The sequence below is a fragment of the Talpa occidentalis genome, unplaced genomic scaffold, assembly GCF_014898055.3.
Source record: "Talpa occidentalis isolate TD23 unplaced genomic scaffold, MPIMG_talOcc4v2.1 talOcc4.10, whole genome shotgun sequence".
In the NCBI taxonomy this organism is placed as follows: domain Eukaryota; kingdom Metazoa; phylum Chordata; class Mammalia; order Eulipotyphla; family Talpidae; genus Talpa; species Talpa occidentalis.
Window position 1 is genome coordinate 88,600,955 of NW_023600993.1, and position 19,003 is coordinate 88,619,957.

General features: G+C 54.6%; 1 protein-coding gene across 2 annotated transcripts; it reads left to right on the top strand.

The window, feature by feature from the left end:
- Positions 1–1,628: 1,628 nt before the first annotated feature.
- Positions 1,629–18,833, top strand: RBCK1 (RANBP2-type and C3HC4-type zinc finger containing 1). Of its 2 annotated transcripts, XM_037497498.2 has the most exons (13): positions 1,629–1,646; positions 1,953–2,131; positions 3,481–3,625; positions 6,435–6,528; positions 6,614–6,812; positions 8,482–8,603; positions 8,673–8,846; positions 9,909–10,069; positions 11,064–11,175; positions 14,870–15,049; positions 15,661–15,759; positions 16,108–16,251; positions 17,103–18,831. In XM_037497498.2, the coding sequence occupies exons 2-13, from the start codon at positions 2,110–2,112 to the stop codon at positions 17,181–17,183; spliced, it is 1,533 nt and encodes a 510-aa protein (XP_037353395.1). In that variant the 5' UTR covers positions 1,629–1,646; positions 1,953–2,109; the 3' UTR covers positions 17,184–18,831. The 2 variants fall into 2 exon arrangements, with proteins under 2 accessions (XP_037353395.1, XP_054553229.1); XM_054697254.1 differs by lacking the exons at positions 1,629–1,646; positions 1,953–2,131; positions 3,481–3,625; positions 6,435–6,528; positions 9,909–10,069 and having other exon boundaries at positions 6,671–6,812; positions 17,103–18,833.
- The last annotated feature ends 170 nt before the right edge of the window (positions 18,834–19,003 follow it).

The following is a 19,003-nucleotide window of genomic DNA, read 5'->3' on the forward strand; positions in this document are numbered from 1 at the left end:
ACAAAGAACCTCTACCTGCCCCACGAACCTTTTCGCGCCCTACAAACTTTTCCCGCTGTAGGAGCCCAACTACCCACCTGACCTCTCCTCACCCTATAAAACCCTGCTTCCCCCTAACAACGTGCGCGACTCCACTGACCCCCGCCTTGGGTCTAGGTCCGCCCGGGGCGCAATAAACTTTCCCTCCCTTTGAGAAATTTAGCCTGGCTCTCCTTTTCTTCACCACGCCGAACCTTTCAGTCCGCAGCCTGCTAACTGCAGACAAGGCAGGTCTAGGTCACGGAGCCACCAGTCAGCATCTGATGACCGCAACAGTCAGGCTGGCCCAGGTGAAGATGCGCCCAGCTGAGACAGAATCACGAGCTAAATAAAATTTTGTTTTAAGTGTTGGGGTGTTTTGTTATACAACAAAAGCCTTCAGATCACTGAAGTCTTAGACAAATCGTAACTACAACCTCATGAGAGACCTTGAGCCAAAACCACCTAAGAAGATCCTCCTGAATTCTTAGCCCATAGACTCAATGAGAGGTCAACATGTTTAATGCTGTCTTAAGCCACCAAATTTTAGGGTAATGTGTTTTGTATCAGTAACCAACAACTGATTCAGATCCAGGTAACTGCCCTCTGAAGGCGGGACCATCACGATCACTGTTGTACAGAAAAGGAAACTGAGGCCCTGAGAGGGGAACTCTCATGTCCAGGGTCACACAGCTGCTGAGCCTTGGGATTGAACTAAGGTTTGAATGACTACAATTATCCACTGGATGACGGAAGTTCAAATGAATGTCAAGGCTAAGACCAGAAAACCTGGGAGAATGTATCTGTCCTCAGTACAAATCTGTGCAGGAAGGCCTCCCCGGCGGCGCAGTGGGTTAAGCGCTGCCCTGTGAAGCTGTCCGCAGCCTGTGCAGCACGAGTTCAATCCCCGGCCGGCCAGAGAGAAACCCACATGACGCAGCAGACCTCTCCTGTCTCCCCCGCTGCTCCCCCAGCAGTGTACTTCGGTCCGTCTGCCTGTTCTGCTGTCTCCGGTGAATCCTCTCACCCCACGCATCTCTGGCCTGTACCCCAGCTCTTGTATGCATGGATAGATAGATCTTAAAAAAAAAAAAAATTCCACTGCTTGGCCTTCGGCAGGTCCTAAACAGCCTGCTCACGTCTTCCGCACAGCGAGCTGAGGACTGCTCAACCCCCGGCTGCGGACCGCGCCGCTGCGCAGGGCGGCCGAGCGCCCCGCCCCGCCCCGCCCCGCCCCGCCCCGCCCCGCCCCGCCCGGTCCCCGCCCCGCCCCGCCCGGGTCCCCGCCCACAGCCCCGCCCCGTCTCCGACGCAGCCCAATCCGCGCTCCCGCCCCGCCCCGCCCCGCCCCGCCCGCAGCCCCGGCACAGTCCCCGCCCACAGCCCGCCCCGTCTCCGACGCAGCCCAATCCACGCTCCCGCCCCAGCCCCGCCCCAGCGCGTCCAGTCCCCGCCCCGCGCCCGGCCCGGCCCCGCCCCGCCCCTCCAGCTGCGCGGCCCGGCGCGTGAGTGAGGCCGGGGTGCCCCGGGTCAGCCAGGGGAGCCGGGGTGGGGGCGGCGCCCGGGGCCGCCGCGACCCTGAGCAGGGCGGGGTCGCTAAAGACTACCTGGGCCTCTGCCCCGCGAAGGTGAGCGGGGCTGGGGGCCTGGCCCGGGCGACTCCCCCCGCCCCACTTCCGGGGCCGCCACTTTCGCTTTCTCTTCCGCCCGGACCGCTCACCTACCCGCTCGGTACCTTCCGGTTGGGCGGAAATTCTAGGCGTCCGGGGCGCCCCCAGCTGGGAAAAGTCGGGGCCCTCGCTGTGTACGTCCAGCGGCGGCCCTTCCCCTCGTATCCTCTGTCGCCTCTAGCGGCTTGTTCAGTGACCTCTGCCCTTTGACCTCCCACTCGGCGTCGCGCCCGCGCCCATCCCGGCCTCATCCCCTGCCCCCAGGTGGTGCGATGCTGCGCGACTGCCCCCGGGGACACCGAGGCACCGCGAGGGCGAGGTCCGCGCCGTAGGTCGGTGGCCGCCTCTCCCAGGGCGCCGGGAGGCGGCACTTCTCCGAGCTGCAGCCCCTGCCTGGGGGGGATGGGCGCAACCAGGCCGGATGGACGAGAAGACCAAGAAAGGTGGGCATGGCCTGCGGGTGACTGGGGAGCTGCGTGCGGGAGGCGGGCCCTGGAGAACCTGCCTTGCCTTCCCAGAAGGGCCTGGGAGAGGGGCCTTCAACTCTGCCCACCTGCCACCCACCTGCCCTTCAGTTTCTTTCCTTGGGGACTGGTTGCTCCGGAGGTTGTTTTTTTTTTTTTTTTTAAGATTTATTTATTTATGCATACAAGAACTGGGGTACAGGCCAGATGTGCGGGAGGATGAGAGGATTCACCAGAGACAGAGTGGGGAACAGAACAGGCAGACTGACGAAATACACTGCTGAGGGGAGCGGTGGGCGAGACAGGAGAGGTCTGCCTCACCATGTGGGTTGCTCCCTGGACAACTGGGGATCAAGCACATGCTGCCGAGGCTGTGGATTGCTTCACAGTGCGGTGCTCTAACCCCTTGTGCCACCAGGGAGGCCCTCCAGAGGTATTTTGTCATTTATTTATTTGACTTCCTTAAGGCCTCCTTGGACCAGCTCTGGGCTGAGATGGGGTGAGAGGCCCCTAGGCTGACGGAGGAGACAGACCTCAATTCCCTCCCCTCCTGCCCACTTCACCCAGCTTTGTAGAGCATAAGTGAGGCCATGTCACCATGCTGCCAGGACCTCCCCTCTGCCCCTGTGTTCTTAGAACCAAGCCCTGAGTCCTTGGGTCAAGCAGGGCCCTGCTGGCTTCTCTGACCACACAGTCGTCCCTGCTTCACCCCCTTACTCACTCTGCTGGAGCCCTATTGCCTGCTTTCTGTTTTAATCCAGCCATTTCTTGCCCATGTGTTTTGTTCTTATTTTTTTTCTCTATCTGGAATGTTTTTCTCCAATTGGGTCTTGACCTGTCCAGCTTCTCCATCACGTCTCATCTTCAGTGTCACATCCTCTTATAGACCTTCCCTGATCTCCTTACTCTGTTCCCTTGCTAGCTTGTCTCACATCTGAATTATTTTTCTCTCTTGTTAAATTTGTTGTCTCCTCACTTGGCTGCTTCCAGGTTCAATGAGGAGAGGAACCCTGTTTATCTTAATCACTGCTAAATCCCAGTTTCTAGGACAGTGTCAGGTACACAGTAGGAGCTCAGTAATGTTTATCAGATAAATGAATAGAAGTATGAAGGAAAAGTAGAACCAGAGGAGGTATGAGTAGAGGGATCATGTCATAGACGGCCTCCCGGAGAAAGGGGCTTTTAAGCTGGGTGCTGAAGGGTATGTAGGAGTTCACATAGAAGGTAGAAAGGAAGCAGCATGTACAAAAGACCACTTCATCCTACAACTCCTGACTCCAACTCCTGAAAAATAAATCCTGTGCTAACCTGCTTCCATTGGATTTCAGCCGAGGAGATGGCCCTGAGACTCACCCGAGCAGTGGCAGGCGGGGATGAACAGGCGGCTGTGGAATGTGCCATCTGGCTGGCAGAGCAACGGGTGCCTCTGAGTGTGAAGCTGAAGCCCGAGGTCTACCCCTCACAGGACATCAGGTGAGGAATGCATGGCTGGCCAAGAACTTAGGACTTCCAACCCCGCTGTGGGCCAGCATATTCTTGCCTACAGATTAATTGTTCTCAGTGGCAGGTTCTGATATCAGGAGACCTAGCTCTGTCACTAATCAACTGAAATCAGGGGCTGGACTCTTCCCCTCTCAGAGTTTCAGTTTTTTCCATTTTACAGTGGGATATAACAGGGCCTCCCTGGTGGCACAAGGGGTTTAGCACAGCGCTGTGAAGCGATCTGCAGCTTCTACAACACGAGCTGCCTGGCTGGCCAGGGAGCAACTCACATGGTGCAGCAGACCTCTCCTGTCTTGCCCACTGCTCCCCTCAGCAGTGTATTTCAGTTGATCTGCCTGTTCTGTTCCCCACTCTGTCTGGTGAATCCTGTCACCCCCCGCACCTCTGGCCTGTACCTGAGTACTTCTGTGCATAAGTAAATAAATCTTTAAAAAAATAAAATTTATTTAAAAAAATAAAATAAAATGGGATATGACAGTAGCTTTTTGATAAGATTGTCTATTTTTGTGATTATTATCTGCTTTAATGAATTTTCTGATTAAATTATTCCTACTTATCATGATGGCATTGGATACTAGGGCTCTGGCTATGTTTTTTGTTATTGGTATTAGGGTAGCGTTTTCAGATGTTTGTTTTCTAACTATAAATAACATTGCTGTGCTTTGCCTCTAGATAGCTTCTAAAAATGCAAACCCACTAAAACTGCATTCATTGTATTTTAATTGTGGAAATACCACTCACTGTGCAAGAAGCAATGCAGTTGAAACTATTCATTTTTATGTTTCAAAATTCCTATGGCTTGGAGAAGAATGTGTTGAAGGTTATGATCTAGTCCTTCTTTTAATTCTTTTTGTTGTTTTCTTCCATTCTGCATAGACCCAACTATTCTTGTTTGTTGTATTTCAAAAACTTTTCTAATGAATGCTATTTTAGTTAAAAAAGAAAAGGGAATGGTAAACTTTTGGAGTCTTTACATGTCTAAAAATGTCAACATTTGCCTTTTCCTTTCATTGATTGTTGGCTAGGTGTTGAAAATCATTCTCCTGGGGAATTTTGAGGGTAGTTTTTGGAGTATTTTAAAACATCTCAGATATCATTTTATTCATAAATATTTTGATAGCTGTCTTTGAAAAATAACTTCAATACAATGATCTCACTTAAAAAATATCGGTAAGTCCTTAACTCCCCCTAATACTCTTTATATGTAAACGTCCTGATTATCTCATTCCTGCTTTTCATAGTTGGTTTGTTCCAATCAGGAGCCAAACAAGACCTACATGTAGCATTCTTTTTTTTTTTTTGCTATTGATTCATCATTTTATTTTTTTTAATATTTTATTTTATATAATTCTTACATCATTATTCATTTTTGCACAATGTATGCATTTTCATTTTGGTTATATTCCCCATACAGTTGCACCCCCCCCCCCTTACTTTGACCCTAATCCTTCTTCTTCCCCCCATACCCCCGTAGCATTCTTTAATCTTGTCTAAGTCTCTTTTATTCTCCCTTTCGATTTTTATACCATTGATATTTTTTTTAAGAAACCCGGTCTTTAACCTTCAGGATTTTCCTCATTCTCTATTTATAAATTGCCTCATCAGTGCATAGTTTAAAATCTCCAATTTTTCTGATGAACTTGCACTTGTAGCAAAAGTTTAGGCTAGTGAGTAGTCACTTTCTACATTTCTGGGGACTCTTCCCCATGTTCTGCCTTCTCTGGGTCTCGCTTACTGCCCGTGTCTCCCTGGACCCCTTGAGGATACTCAGATGTTACTGGGGTTATTGTTGTGCCCCTGATTTATCTCTGTAATCCTTTGGGATCAGTTCTCCTTTTTTCACCACAGCCCTTCTTTTTCATGCCTTTGGTTTTCCAGAAGTGTATGCAGATGCTGGAGAGAGTTGTCATTTCAACCGCTTTCTCTGGAGTCTGACTGTTTGGGTTTAAATTCTGTCTCTGACAGTTCTTAATTGCCTGCTTGGAGATGCTATAACCTCTCTGTGACAATAGTACCTTCCTGGGTCGGTTGAGAAGATTAAATTAGTTAGCACAGGTTAAGTGCTTGGGATAGTCTTGGCATATAGTAAATGGCATCTTGGTGGTCTGGCTAAGGGACAAAGGAGAGAGATGGAAGAAGCTGTAGAAGGGGGAATCATGGAGCCATCATGAGCCTTTGTGTGCCACCAGGAGTTTGGATTTGGTTCCAAGAGCAGTGTGGGGCCATCGGAGGCAGTGCATTTTTTTTTTTTTTTTTTTTTTTATATAGAGGCATGTTATTTATTTATTTATTTGTTTGTTTGTTTGTTTGTTTTGTTTATACATGCACTGGGTACAGTCAGAAGCCGGGAGGGTGAGAGAATTCACCAGAGCCAGAGCGGGGAGCAGAGCAGGCAGAAGGACCGAAGTACACTGCTGAGGGGAGCAGCGGGTGGCAGGAGAGGTCTGCACGCCATGTGGGACCCTCCTCCGGTGGCCGGGGAGCAGCCGGGGATTGAACCGGTGTCTCAGAGGCCGCAGGCAGCTTCGCAACCCAGCGCTCAACCGCTGCGCCACCGGGGAGGCCCGGAGGCAGTGCATTTTGATAAAGGAGGATGCACAGGAATGTGGGGATCCAGGAGAGGCCCCTAGTCCAAACAGGGGGTCATGTATGCACAAGCACAGGGGTGTGTGTGTGTGTGTGTGTGTGCGTGCTATATGCGCAGGTGTGCAAACATGTACATGCTTATGCCTAGTGGCTTAGGTTGGACTGTGGCCAGAACCTTTCCCCTTTTCTGCAGGCTGTGGGTGAGTGTGGAGGATGCGCAGATGCACACCGTCACCATCTGGCTCACCGTGCGCCCTGATATGACGGTGGCTTCCCTCAAGGACATGGTGAGTGAAGTGCTCCCCATTTGGCCCCTGCCTCTATACTGCAGTCCTCCCTTCCCACTCTCCCTCTCTCCATGCCCCTTGCCAGGTATTCCTGGACTATGGCTTCCCACCAACCCTGCAGCAGTGGGTGATTGGGCAGCGCTTGGCCAGGGACCAGGAGACCCTGCACTCACACGGGGTACGGCGGAATGGGGACAGTGCCTACCTGTATCTGCTGTCTGCTCGCAACACCTCACTCAACCCTCAGGAGCTGCAGCGGGAGCGGCAGTTGCGGATGCTGGAAGGTGAGGTGCAGGCCCTGGGCACAAAGGGGCTTTGGGACCCTGAACTCAGCTGAAGTCTAGATGAGAGGGAGCAGGGCACAGGGGCTTTCAGTGAGGCCCAACCCTCCTCCCCCGCACCTCCCAGACCCTTATACAGAGTGGGGAAGAGAGGACAAAGGACACCTGGAGGCTATTTCAGAGTTTAAGAACAGCTGGCCCGGGGCAGAGGAACTGAGTTCAGCCCTGGCTCTGGCATTAATCAGCTGTGTGACTTTGTTTTGTTTTTTTTTTTTTTTAAAAGATTTATTTATTTATTTATACAAGCACTGGGTACAGTCAGAAGCGCAGGAGAGTGAAAGAATTCACCAGAGCCAGAGTGGGGAATAGAGCAGGCAGACTGACAAGTACACTGCTGAGGGGAGCAGCGGGCGGCAGGAGAGGTCTGTCACGCCATGTGGGACCCTCGCCCGGTGGGACCGGCGGCCGGCGCTGCAGAGGCTGCAGGCAGCTTCTCAACCCAGCGCTCAACCGCTGCGCCACCGGGGAGGCCCAGCTGGGTCACTTTGGATAAGTCCCTTCCTATCCCTGTTCCTCAGTTTTCCAAATCTGAAAATGGGGTAGGATGATGCTAATAGATAGTGTTTATGTTAAACTTTGTTCTTATTTTGAGATGTTTCCTACCTATAGACAGGTTGCAAAATTGCAGAATTCCCATGTCCGCTTCCTATGGAAGGCCCAAAGTATTAACATTTTTTACCAAAAGCTTTGCTTTTTTAACTCTTTCTGTGTAAAATTATTTATAAAAATTACTCATCTACCTGTACTTAACATATAACTTTATAGACATGTAAGTAATTTTTCTCTGAACTGTTTTAAGAGTAGATTGCAGACACTGTCCTGTAAATACTTGTATTTCCTTTAAAAAAACAGGGGATCATTTTCTTATATTAGCTCACATAACTACTATAGACAACACGAGACAGTTCTATTGTCTAACCTGCGGGTCTTACCCCCATTTCACCAGCTGCCTCACTGTCTGTTACAGCAGAGACCTGGTAGGCAGCCACCGTGCATGTACTTGCTGTCTCCTGAGTTCAGATAGAAGTCTGTTCTTTGGAGACCAGGAGTTTGTTTACTGCTCTGAACTCAGAGCCTAGAACAGTGCCTGACACATAGCAGAGGATTCATAAACAGGAGTTTAGTGAAAGGCTCATTTACAGGACACTTCTGGGTGCAAGCTGTGACTCCTGGGCTGTGCTCCCTCTTTCAATCTTTGGTTTCCTCTCAGCCTTCCCTTGACTTTCTGGTACTTGAAGAGTCCGGGCCAGTTTTTTTTTTTTTAATGTGATGGCTCCTTGTCAGTGAGTTCAGATTCAGTATTATGGTGGGAGCACCTCAGAAGTGTGTCCCTCTGGATCATCCCTTTAGGCTATAGGAGTACATTTTCAGCAGGGATTTTTAGCCTGGAGAACGCAGGAACAGACTTGGCTGGAGTAGACACTGACCCTGTGGGAGTCAGGATGCTCAGCCAGGCTGGGTCACCTGGCAGGACCCAGCTGAAGATAGCTCCAGGGAGGGAGAGGCCAAAAAGGAGGTTAGTGCAGGGGTTCCTAGCTGGCTTAGGCTGTGGCTCAGGCTGTGGAGGGGGTTGGCATCATGGATCCATCACCCCCTTCACCCTCCTCTGCAGATCTGGGCTTCAAGGACCTCACGCTGCAGTCACGGGGTCCCCTGGAGACTGGTCCACCGAAGCCTGGGGTCCCCCAGGAGCCAGGGCGGGGGCAGCCAGATGCTGTGCCTGAGCCCCCACCGGTAAGCCACCTCAGCATGCCCCTGACCCTTCCTGCCCTGCATCTCTGCTCACCACCCCTCTGCTCCCAGGTGGGCTGGCAGTGCCCCGGGTGCACCTTCATCAACAAGCCCACGCGGCCAGGCTGCGAGATGTGCTGCCGGGCACGGCCTGAGGCCTACCAAGTCCCGGCCTCATACCAGCCTGATGAGGAGGAGCGAGCACGTCTGGCCAGCGAGGAGGAGGCGCTGCGCCAGTACCAGCAGGTGGGCACCAAAGTCCCTGACCAGCAGCTGCACCCTGGAGGGGGCAGCTAGGCCAGGAAGGGAAGCCCCTTCCACTGCCTCTCCTCCCCCACTGCTGCTTTGCCCCCTGTGACCACAACACTGGCGGTGACTCTACTTGACTGACCACTCTTCTCCAGGAGACCCTGTTCCCTGGCCTTCCCCAGGCCCCTTCCCCCAAGGGGGCTGTGACTCTGCCCCTGACCTTGACACCAGTCTCTCTAGCAGTGACCTTAACTCCAACTGGCCACCCCCTCATCTGCCTGTGACCTACCTCCTGAGCCACCTGGCCATGACCTCACCCTGGACCCTACTACTTCTGACCCCACCTCCCTCTCTGGCTGCAGGCCATCCCCGACTTCCTGTGACCCAGGATACCCTTCACTCCCACCCCTCACTGCAATCTGGGAGGTTGACCCCGCCCTCTGTCTTGCCCCTCCTTTAGCCACACCCCCTATCCTGACACCTGCACTAATTACAGATCCCTCATCCTGAGTGTTGCCCTAATTTGATTGGCGGCCCCAACCACACCTGCATTCCCCTGGGAATCAGGGCTGCCCTTCCCACCCTCCCCCAACCAGGACCTTACTACTGTTCTCAAATGCTGCCCGGCTGCACCTGCCCCCTGCTCTGCTAGTTGTATCCTCACCCACCTCCCCACACCTGACACTGTGACCTTGATCCTGCTCCGCCTTCACCCCCTGATGCCAGCCCTACCCTGCTGATGTGGGCCTTCCCCACTCAGGCCCTGGCCCCATCTTTTTCTCTCACCATCGCGCCCTGGCCTCACTTGGCCCTTGGCTGCGGCCCTAAGCCCAGCCTGACTGCCTGGCTGCTTCCTGCCCAGTCTTCCCAACTTCCCCAAGTCTTCTGCTCCTGCCCACTGCCTAGCTGGCCCCTCCTCACCCCGGAATCACACCTGGGATCCTGACTCTCCTGGCTTGGCACATCCTGGTCTGATGGGTCCGGTGGTCCTGTTCCCTTTCTGGTCCCGCCTGCCCCTGAGACCCTCACCACCCCGTGGCCCCGTCCCCGTCTGCCCAGCGGAAGCAGCAGCAGCAGGAGGGGAACTACCTGCGGCACGTCCAGCTGGACCAGAGGAGCCTGGTGCTGAATGCTGAGCCCGCCGAGTGCCCCGTGTGCTACTCGGTGCTGGGGCCTGGTGAGGCGGTGGTGCTGCGTGAGTGTCTGCACATCTTCTGCAGGTGCGGCCCCCACCCCACCCCCGCCGCGCAGCCTTAGCACAGCGGCCCATTCCCAGGGCCGAGAGTGGGTGGGGCCTGTGCTCTTACATCTCTTTGGACCCCTACAAAAACCTGTGAGGTAGGCGCCTTCTCCCTGTATTTCTTCTTTTGTGAGGTACAGAGGCCTAGCAACTGCTCAAGGCCACACGGCTCAGGCATATACCTGAGCCACCACCTCCCAGACTGGAGCAAGGGTATGAGGCCTACCAAGACAGGCCCTGGCAGCCTGCCAACCCCACCCTCTACCTCGGTGGAGGGCAGTGTGCCTTCCTTTGAGGCTCCCTCCTGGCCTGTGTCTCTGTGCTGTTGAGACTGAGCCCTCCATGAGCCTAGCAGCATTTGCTGAGCTGCCCTGGGTGCCAGGGGCTGTGCGAGGCCTGGGGACCCAGGAGTAAACAGAAAGCTCAGTGTCCCCAAGAGGTTCCATTCCTGCATGGAGGCCAATGTTAATGACATAATCCTGACCTCCGCCTGTCGAATGCCAGGTGCCAGTGGGTTATGATCAGAACAATGGGCCCTGCTCCCAGGGCCAGGGTGCTCTGAGGGAAGCAGCACTCAAGCAGAGATCTGGTGTGAGTGTGTGCCTGGCCGAGCCGATTTGAGCAGGGGCTCGGGGAGCAGAGGGGTAGACAGAGGTTTGGGGGAGGAGTGAGTTTCCGGGGCACCTGCAGCCAGGGTTTTGGGTTTGTTCTGGGCAAGGCAGATGGAGGCCACTGGGGAGGGCTGTGCTGAGAGCAGACGAGGGGTCAGATGGATTGCCCGGAGCCTAGGAGGAGGCTGTGGCAGCCCTCCAGCCAAAGTTGATGGGAACCTGGACACTAGCGGTGAACATGATGGATGGACGGGAAGGTAGGGAGATATTAAGGAGACGCCTCTGGAGTCAGACTTTGCCAGGTGAGGGGTAGAGTCCCAGGGATGGGGTTCAGATGAACTAACCTCCACCCTCCACCCGCAGGGAGTGTCTGCAGGGCACCATCCGCAACAGCCAGGAGGCAGAGATCACCTGCCCTTTCATTGATACCAACTACTCATGCTCGAGCAAGCTGCAGGAGAGAGAGATCCGAGCGGTAAGGCCTGGGAGGGGGGCACCGGCCCCCTGGGCTGTTAGGTGGGAACGCTTCAGACGTCCATCTCAGGTGGCAAGGCTTTTACCCCCGTGTAGGGTGCGGGGGCCCAGGCTGTGAGCAGGACAGGAGTTAGGGGCACCCCTGTGGTAGAAAAACAGCAAAATGGTTAAGAGCCCTGTGCCCAGATGGCCGGGGTGACCTTAGGTATGGTGCTCAGCCTCTGGTCCTCAGCTTTCTCATCCGGGTTAGTTAGGGTCAGTTAGAGTTCATTTCTATTTCCAGGGTTTCAAAGATGATAGCAGCAGAGAAGTATGGAGAATTTCGAGTGATGTTGGACACAAGGCAGGCCCTGGCAGCAGTCTGCTGTGTGACAAACCACTCCTGACTTAGTGGCTTAAAACAACCGCTGCTTATTTATAGCTAGTGAATATGCTAATTAGTCACTTGAGTGGGCTGAGCTGGCAGATATCTCTGGTCCAGGCTGGCTGATCTCACCTGGGCTTAGCTGGTGGACCAGCTGCCTTGAACTGATTTATGATGATCTTGTGTGCGGTGGCTGGAATGGCTGGGGCCTCTTTCTTCTCTGGCCTCTCCTCGGCCAGCAAGCTGACCATTTCCTGTTCACATGGTAGTGACCGCACACTTCCAGGATCTAGTGCCAGCACGCACAGGGCAGCTTCACTATTGATTCAGGCAGATGGGTAAAGGAGAGTCCCAGAGCCCTCTGTGGGTTTTTTAGGTTTTAATGGTCTCTCAGGGAACCAGGTACACAAGGCAGCCAGGTAGGGAGGCTGGCATGCAAGGAGGCAGGCATGGGCTGGGCAGGGGGTGCTGGGAGCCAGGCTGACAACTGAGCCTCCCAGTTCCCTTCGAATCTTTATGCTCTTTCTCTGGTCTCTTTGGAATTTTCTCGCTCATCATAATGTGATCTCATCTGTCGTCACGCTGCTGTCCTCATACTGCTGCTGCTGCTTCTGTCCCGCCTCTAGGCCCAGGCATGCACACTGATGCATGCCCACACCCATGCTCCAGTGTCCACAATCAGCCATGCGTGCCCCGCGCCCACGCCCCCAGACACCTTCTGCATGAACATGATCAAGGCCACATGTGATGGCCACAGAGGCTAGTGGCGTAAAAAGCCTGATTGATTCATTTACCTTACACAGGAGCAGCCAGCAGGGAGCCGGGTGGAAGAGAGCTTTGCCAGTCTCTGCGCAGGTCTCGCTCGCGTCTCGCTCGCGGCTGTCCCATTGGCCAAAGCTAATCACATGCTCCAGAATCCATCCGGGAGACCCCTCCTCTGTGCCTGTGGAGTCAGGGAGACATGACTACGTTAGGGCCTTGGCGTTTGTCAGTGGCGGCCGCGTCTGCTTACTCGCTGGTGTCACTGTGCCAAGCGCCCTCCCTGACTGAGCGTGGTCTTGAGCAAGTCCTCTCCCTCCTCTGGGTCTTCATTTCCCCATCTGTAAAGTGGATTGTTGGACTTGGTTCTTGGGTTTTTAAACCATAGGGGAATGGCCTTTCCAGAATTGGAATTCTTAGGCCAAAACATGGAGGCAGGGCTGAAAGCGGCTGAGATCCTAATGGGGGACTCCTGCAGGCACATACACAGGACCCCGTTTCTTCCTAGCACTCCTCTCCCTCTCACGGCCCTCCTCCTGAGAAACCCGCTATTTCTGCAGCTCTCCACCTGCGGTGACGTGCAAGTGTTTCTTTTCACAAACCTTTCCCTTTGCCCAGCAGCAGCAGCAGCAGCTCTCCTGCCCACTGTGACTACGCAGCTGCCTCTTTTTCTTTTTCCTAATAAACCTGTCCTTTCTTTTTTTTTTTTTTTAGTCTACTTTTTTATTTTATTTATTTTTGGGGGGGGGGGTTTAAGATTTATTTATTTATTTATTTATACAAGCACTGGGTACAGTCAGAAGCGCGGGAGGGTGAGAGAATTCACCAGAGCCAGAGCAGGGAGCAGAGCAGGCAGAAGGACCACAGTACACTGCTGAGGGGAGCAGCGGGCGGCAGGAGAGGTCTGCGCGCCATGCGGGACCCTCCTCCTGTGGCCGGGGAGCAGCCAGGGATCGAACCGGTGCTGCAGAGGCTGCGGGCAGCTTCGCAACCCAGAGCTCAACCGCTGCACCACCGGGGAGGCCCAAACCTGTCCTTTCAAAACATTAAAAAAAGTGAAAAAAGAAACCTTCTATTTCAAGTATTTCCTGGGGCCTCAAAGGGGGGAAGAAGGGAAGCTGGAAGAGGTAGGGCCTGGGAGACGCCATCTGTGGCCCCAGGGCAGCCCCAAGCTCAGCTGTCTCTGTGGGGTATCCGAGAAGCCTGGCTCCGGATGGGGGCTGAGGCCTGTGTGCCCTGGCCGGGGGAGGCCCTAAGACATAGGTCTTCCCATGCTCTGCGGCACCCGCAGTCCTTGCCCCCACTTTCCCCCTGGAGTCCACCCTGCCTGGGGTCACTGTCAGGGGACCAGAGTTCACTCCAAGGGGCTGCGGGGCCAGGCTGCCCTGGGAGTTGACCCACGCTTCAGAGTGGTCAAGAGTGGCAGAGAAAGGGGCAGGGATCAGCAGAGTAACGCGGTGGATGTTGCTTTTACAAAAAACCTGCCTGAGCCACAGAGAGCCAGAGCAGAAGTCAAAGAAAAGTCACCAGTACCCCACCATCTTCCACGGCGTTTTCTCCTGCTTCCCTTGGTATCCCGGGGCAGATAGGATTTTTTCCTTTTTAAATCTAGTTTATTAAGGTGCACGCTACACACAGTTCCACACACCCACTGTGAGTGTGCAGTGAAGAATTGCAGAATCGAGGCGTGATTTCTACTTCATTGTGACCAGCATCAGTACGACCGCTTTTGCTGTTACACAGCAGACTCTTTCTAAAGATTATTTTTAAAGCTCAACGGCATCTATCCTGTTAATCCCTCTTCTCTCAGTAATTCCAGTTTCCCAGTGTCTTAGGGCTGCTTCAAGGAACACTTGGCCTGGTGTCTCTTCTTTCTTACATACTATTTTCTTAGGAAAAGCTCATAGAAAGGGAATGACCTTAGAATGTCAGAAAGCTTGAGTTGGTTAAACCTGTATTGCCACTGTTTCTCCGAGTAAGATGTGCCAGGCACTGGCATAACTACATATCTTTGTCCATTTTTTAAAATTGTGGTAAAATACACTTAACAAAATTCACCATTTAGCTATATTGGAGTGGAAAGTCCTGTGGCCTTAGTAGCATTCACACTGTTGTGCAGTCATGGCCACCATTCACGTCCAGGGCTTCCCCCTTTTATTTTTTTAAATATTCCTTTATTGTAAGATTTTTATTTATTTAGTGTAGAACTGGAGTGTAGGGCAGAGGTGGGGGGAGGCGGGGGAGGTGAGAGGATCCACCAGAGACAGAGCGGGGAACAGAACAGGCAGATGACTGAAATACACTGCTGAGGGGAGCAGCGGGCGAGACAGGAGAGGTCTGCAGCGCCATGTGGATCAGCAACCTGCCTGGGGATTGAACTCAGGCCATAGAGGTAGAAGTGCAGGGGCTTAACCCCTAGGCCACCAGGGAGGCCCAGTTCCCTCCTTTTAAATGGAATTTGTAAACACTGAGTGTGGTTGAAGAAAATAGGATGGGGCTTGGTTGGACTTGGTGGGTTGGAGGCAGGGGGCCATACTGAATCCAGGGCATCTAAGCGGTGGTCTGTCGGCAGCTCCTCCCCCCTGAGGATTACCAGCGTTTCCTGGACCTGGGCATCTCCATTGCTGAAAACCGCAGTGCCTTCAGCTACCACTGCAAGACCCCAGACTGCAAGGGATGGTGCTTCTTCGAGGATGATGTCAATGAGTTCACCTGCCCCGTGTGTTCCCACATTAACTGCCTGCTCTGCAAGGTGGGGCCTGCTGCCCTGGCACCCAGCTCGCTGCTGTTCAGGGCTTGCTCTACTGGGAATGAGGCTGTGGTCCTGACCTAACTGTCCTGATTCACCTGCACCTGCATCCTGCCCTGACCCTAGACTGAGCCCTCACCCCAGACAAAGCCACAGCCCACCTCTGAACCCAATTCCAGTCATAGAGCAGCCCAACCCTCACCCCAAACTGAGCGTCAACCCGTCCTGGACTGAGTCCTGGCCTTTACCTCAGGCTGACCTCCCTTACCTCAGGCTGACCTCCCTGCCCCCATCACCTCAGAGACTGGCTCTCAGTGAGCAGTCAGACCTGAACCTGGTCGCAGCCCAGGCACACTCCATCTCCACACATTAGGCTTAGCCATAGGGTGGCCTACAGCCTGGGAGAGGTCTAGGGGTTTCTGTACCCATCATTAAATAAGCATGTGTTGTTACTACTTAGTGTGACCTGACTTCACCTGCCTGGCCTAGGAGTCTTCTCCTGTAAAGTGGGCATCTGGTTTACAGAGCGAGCCCCTCAGCCACAGTATCCAGAGGCGTTCAGTGCTCGCTTGAATGGATGTCTGCTCAACTCTTGCATCTTCTCACCCCTGCAGGCCATTCACGAAAAGATGAACTGTAAGGAGTACCAGGACGACCTGGCCCTGCGGGCTCAGAATGATGTGGCTGCCCAGCAGACGACAGCGATGCTGAAGGTGAGGCTGGTTTGGGGCTTTGGGCTTCAGCTTCTGGCTTTGGGGGCTTCTCAGAAGGGAGAATCTTTGGAGAATCTCACCCCTGTTCTGCTACTGCCATCTAGACATGAGACTCAGGACAAGCGGTCAGGCGGGGGGCAGCGGGGACAGCATCTCAGTGGTGGGAGGAAACTAGAACCGAAGGCGAGGAGGCTGGATGGAGCCTGGCCGGGTGGAGAAGCATAGGGGTGACTCCGCTCTTCCCAAGGGGTGGACAGTGTCCTTCTTCAGTGCACAAGGGGCCGGGGGAGGGGCTAACGAGGCGGCTGCCCCATCCTGGCCCGGAGGTCAGCGTCTGCTCTGCTCCAGACCATGCTGCAGCAGGGCGAGGCCATGTACTGCCCGCAGTGCCAGATCGTGGTGCAGAAGAAGGACGGCTGCGACTGGATCCGCTGCACCGTCTGCCACACCGAGATCTGCTGGGTCACGAAGGGCCCCCGCTGGGGCCCAGGGGTGAGTCTCCAGGAGCAGAGGACTGGGGAGGGGCATGGGGAGGGCACTTGTGGGCCTTGCCCAAGAGCGGGGACTGGAAAAGTATAGCCCATGGGACAAATGTAACCCACCACCTATATTTGTACTAGAGTTACGGAAGCACTGCCAGCCTCGTTCACTGACACGCTTGCTGTGCTTGCTTTTGCACCACAAAGGCAGAGACTGGGCCGCAAAGCCTACAAGTGTCTGGCTCTCTGCAGAGAGAGGCTGCAGACCTGGGATCTGCAGGCCCAGGTGGAGGGATCCGCCGGCACATACATTGCTGCGTGATGAGGCTGTGCCCCGCTTTCTTCATCTGCAGAGAGAGTATGGAGGTGATAGCAGGGCCTGTCTCAGGCTGGTTGTCAGAATCAAGTGGAACAAAAATGCTAGCAGAGTGCTTAGCCGGGGCCTGTCCCTGGCGAGTGCTCTGCACGCGGTAGCTGACGTTATCCAGATCTGTTCTTGGACCTGGGGCTGCTGCTTGTTCTATGAGGGTGGATGCCAAGACAGGAAGAGGCAAAAAACCCAAAAAGACAGGAAGCGACAGAGGGAGCTGCCCTTTCCTGTGCTTCTGGTGTGCTGACCGGCCCAGGACATGCAGGTGGTCTCCCTGCTCCGGGTCTAGGTGTGGGAGACTGAGACCGTGTAATTGGGGGTGCTTTGGGAGCCCAGAAAGACCTTCATGACTGCCTGTGTCAGGTTTCTGAGGCTGGAAGGCCGTTCTTAGCAGGGGGACCCATCCGAACCAAGGCCCGGATAGGAGCAGGCGCTGCGTTGGGGCACTGTCTGCACTGCCCTGACCTTCTCTCCCTTCCGTCCCCTCCCTTTAGGGCCCAGGAGACACCAGTGGGGGCTGCCGCTGCCGCGTGAATGGGATTCCTTGCCACCCCAGCTGTCAGAACTGCCACTGAACTGAGGATATTCTGGTCCAGTTGAAACAGCCCCACCTCCGCCAGCTGCTGTGGGACGGGGCTGGTGCTTTGGCTGATTTCTGGCCTGTGAGAGGCCTTTGTGGTTGGCTAAGATGGGCCCAGTGGGGCCAAGCCCCTGGCTGCATGGACAGCCTTGTTTGTGAAGGATGTGCCCTGAATGGGCTGTTGCTTCAGTGCCTTGGTCCTTCCCTTGGGACTCGCCAGCCAGACCTCTCGTCTCTTCTGCGCCTCCCACCTCTGCCTGATTCAGCCTGAAATTCAGCCTGGCCAGAGGTCTTGCTGGATGGTACCTGAAGCCCTGTGTGAGTCCACGCTCCCACCACCCCTGCTTGCTGAGCGCTGATTTCTCACAGCCTACCACATACCCCGTCAGCTTTCTGGGGGTGACCCTTCCCGTCCTTTGCTCTTGGAGGCCTGGCCTCTTAGAATTGCTGCTAATTCTGTTCTGAGCCAGGAGGGAGACCTGGCAGTTTTTAAAGCACAGCCCATTAGGTCCAGCTTCTGTGTCTCCCTCTTTGCTGCCATAGTAAGGTAATTAAATGTTTTTCCAGGAAGGGCTGAGTGTCGTGTCTGTGAGAGGGAATGAGAGGGTCACAGGGTCGGACTACACACAGGCCGGATCCCAGACTCTGGGGATAGCAGCAGAACGTGGATCTATCAGCCATTTTCGATGGTGGGAAAAGAGTGTGACTGAGCACCGTGCATCCTTGTGCCAAATTTGCACCCGTGTGCCCGACTTGAGGGGCGGGATGCTCTTGGTTAACACTACCCTGCACAGGGAGAAGTTTGCAGCGTTACGTCCACAAAGCAAGGGCTCATCAATGAGCGTTAAGGGGGAGGGCGGACCTAGGCAGCAGCTGAGGCTTGCAGGAAAGCCTTGCTCCCTTCTGGCCTGTGAGTATGTAGAGTTGGGGAGCAGAAACACTGCAGAATGAGGGAAGCTGCTGCCGTTGAGCGGGGAGGTTGCCCATCCCAACTTTAACATCTCAGGTAAGACGCACAGCCCAGCAGGAACTCGGCGTAGTGCCCGGTCCATTCGTCCATTCTGTGTCTCGTCATTCTCTGACGTCCCCGCCCTTCCGCTGTTGAGAGCTGGTATTCGACGGTGAACACGTTGAGCGGTGATGGGAAGCATCCGGCAGGCCTGAGTGCCAGGGTCCAGAAGTTGGGGCATGTGGTCGGCTCTTGCATCAGCCCCTGGGAAAGCATTGCCACCCCCGAGGCCAGGCCTTGAAACAGCTGACCGCAGAGGGAGCAGAGGTGAGTGCCCTCCTGTCAGCACTGGCTCATGGCAGCTGGCAACTGTCACAGCTGATGAAGGGCAGCCCCAGGCCGCCTCCCCGGCCCTGGGAGTGAGAAGGGTCAGAACCGCTGAGGAGAGACAGCCGCTGAGGAGAGCTGGCTGCAAGAGTGAGGCCGAACCCAGCCTGGGGCAGACGCATTTCTCTTACCAGCTCTTCCCTCATCTTCAGGGTCTTTCTTGGCATCCCTTGAGGGCAGAGACTTACTACATTGGTATAGAGAGTGCAAACTGGCAAACCACAGGTTCGTTCACCCAATGCTGATGTCGAAATTTGAAGCAGTTGCCAACATTTTAAAATTGAGAGATGGGCCTCCCCGGTGGCGCAGTGGTTGAGCGCTGGGTTGCGAAGCTGCCCGCAGCCTCTGCAGCGCCGGTTCGATCCCCGGCTGCTCCCCGGCCTCCAGAGAAGGGTCCCACATGGCGCGCAGACCTATCCTGCCGCCCGCTGCTCCCCTCAGCAGTGTACCTCAATCTGCCTGCTCTACTCCCCGCCCTG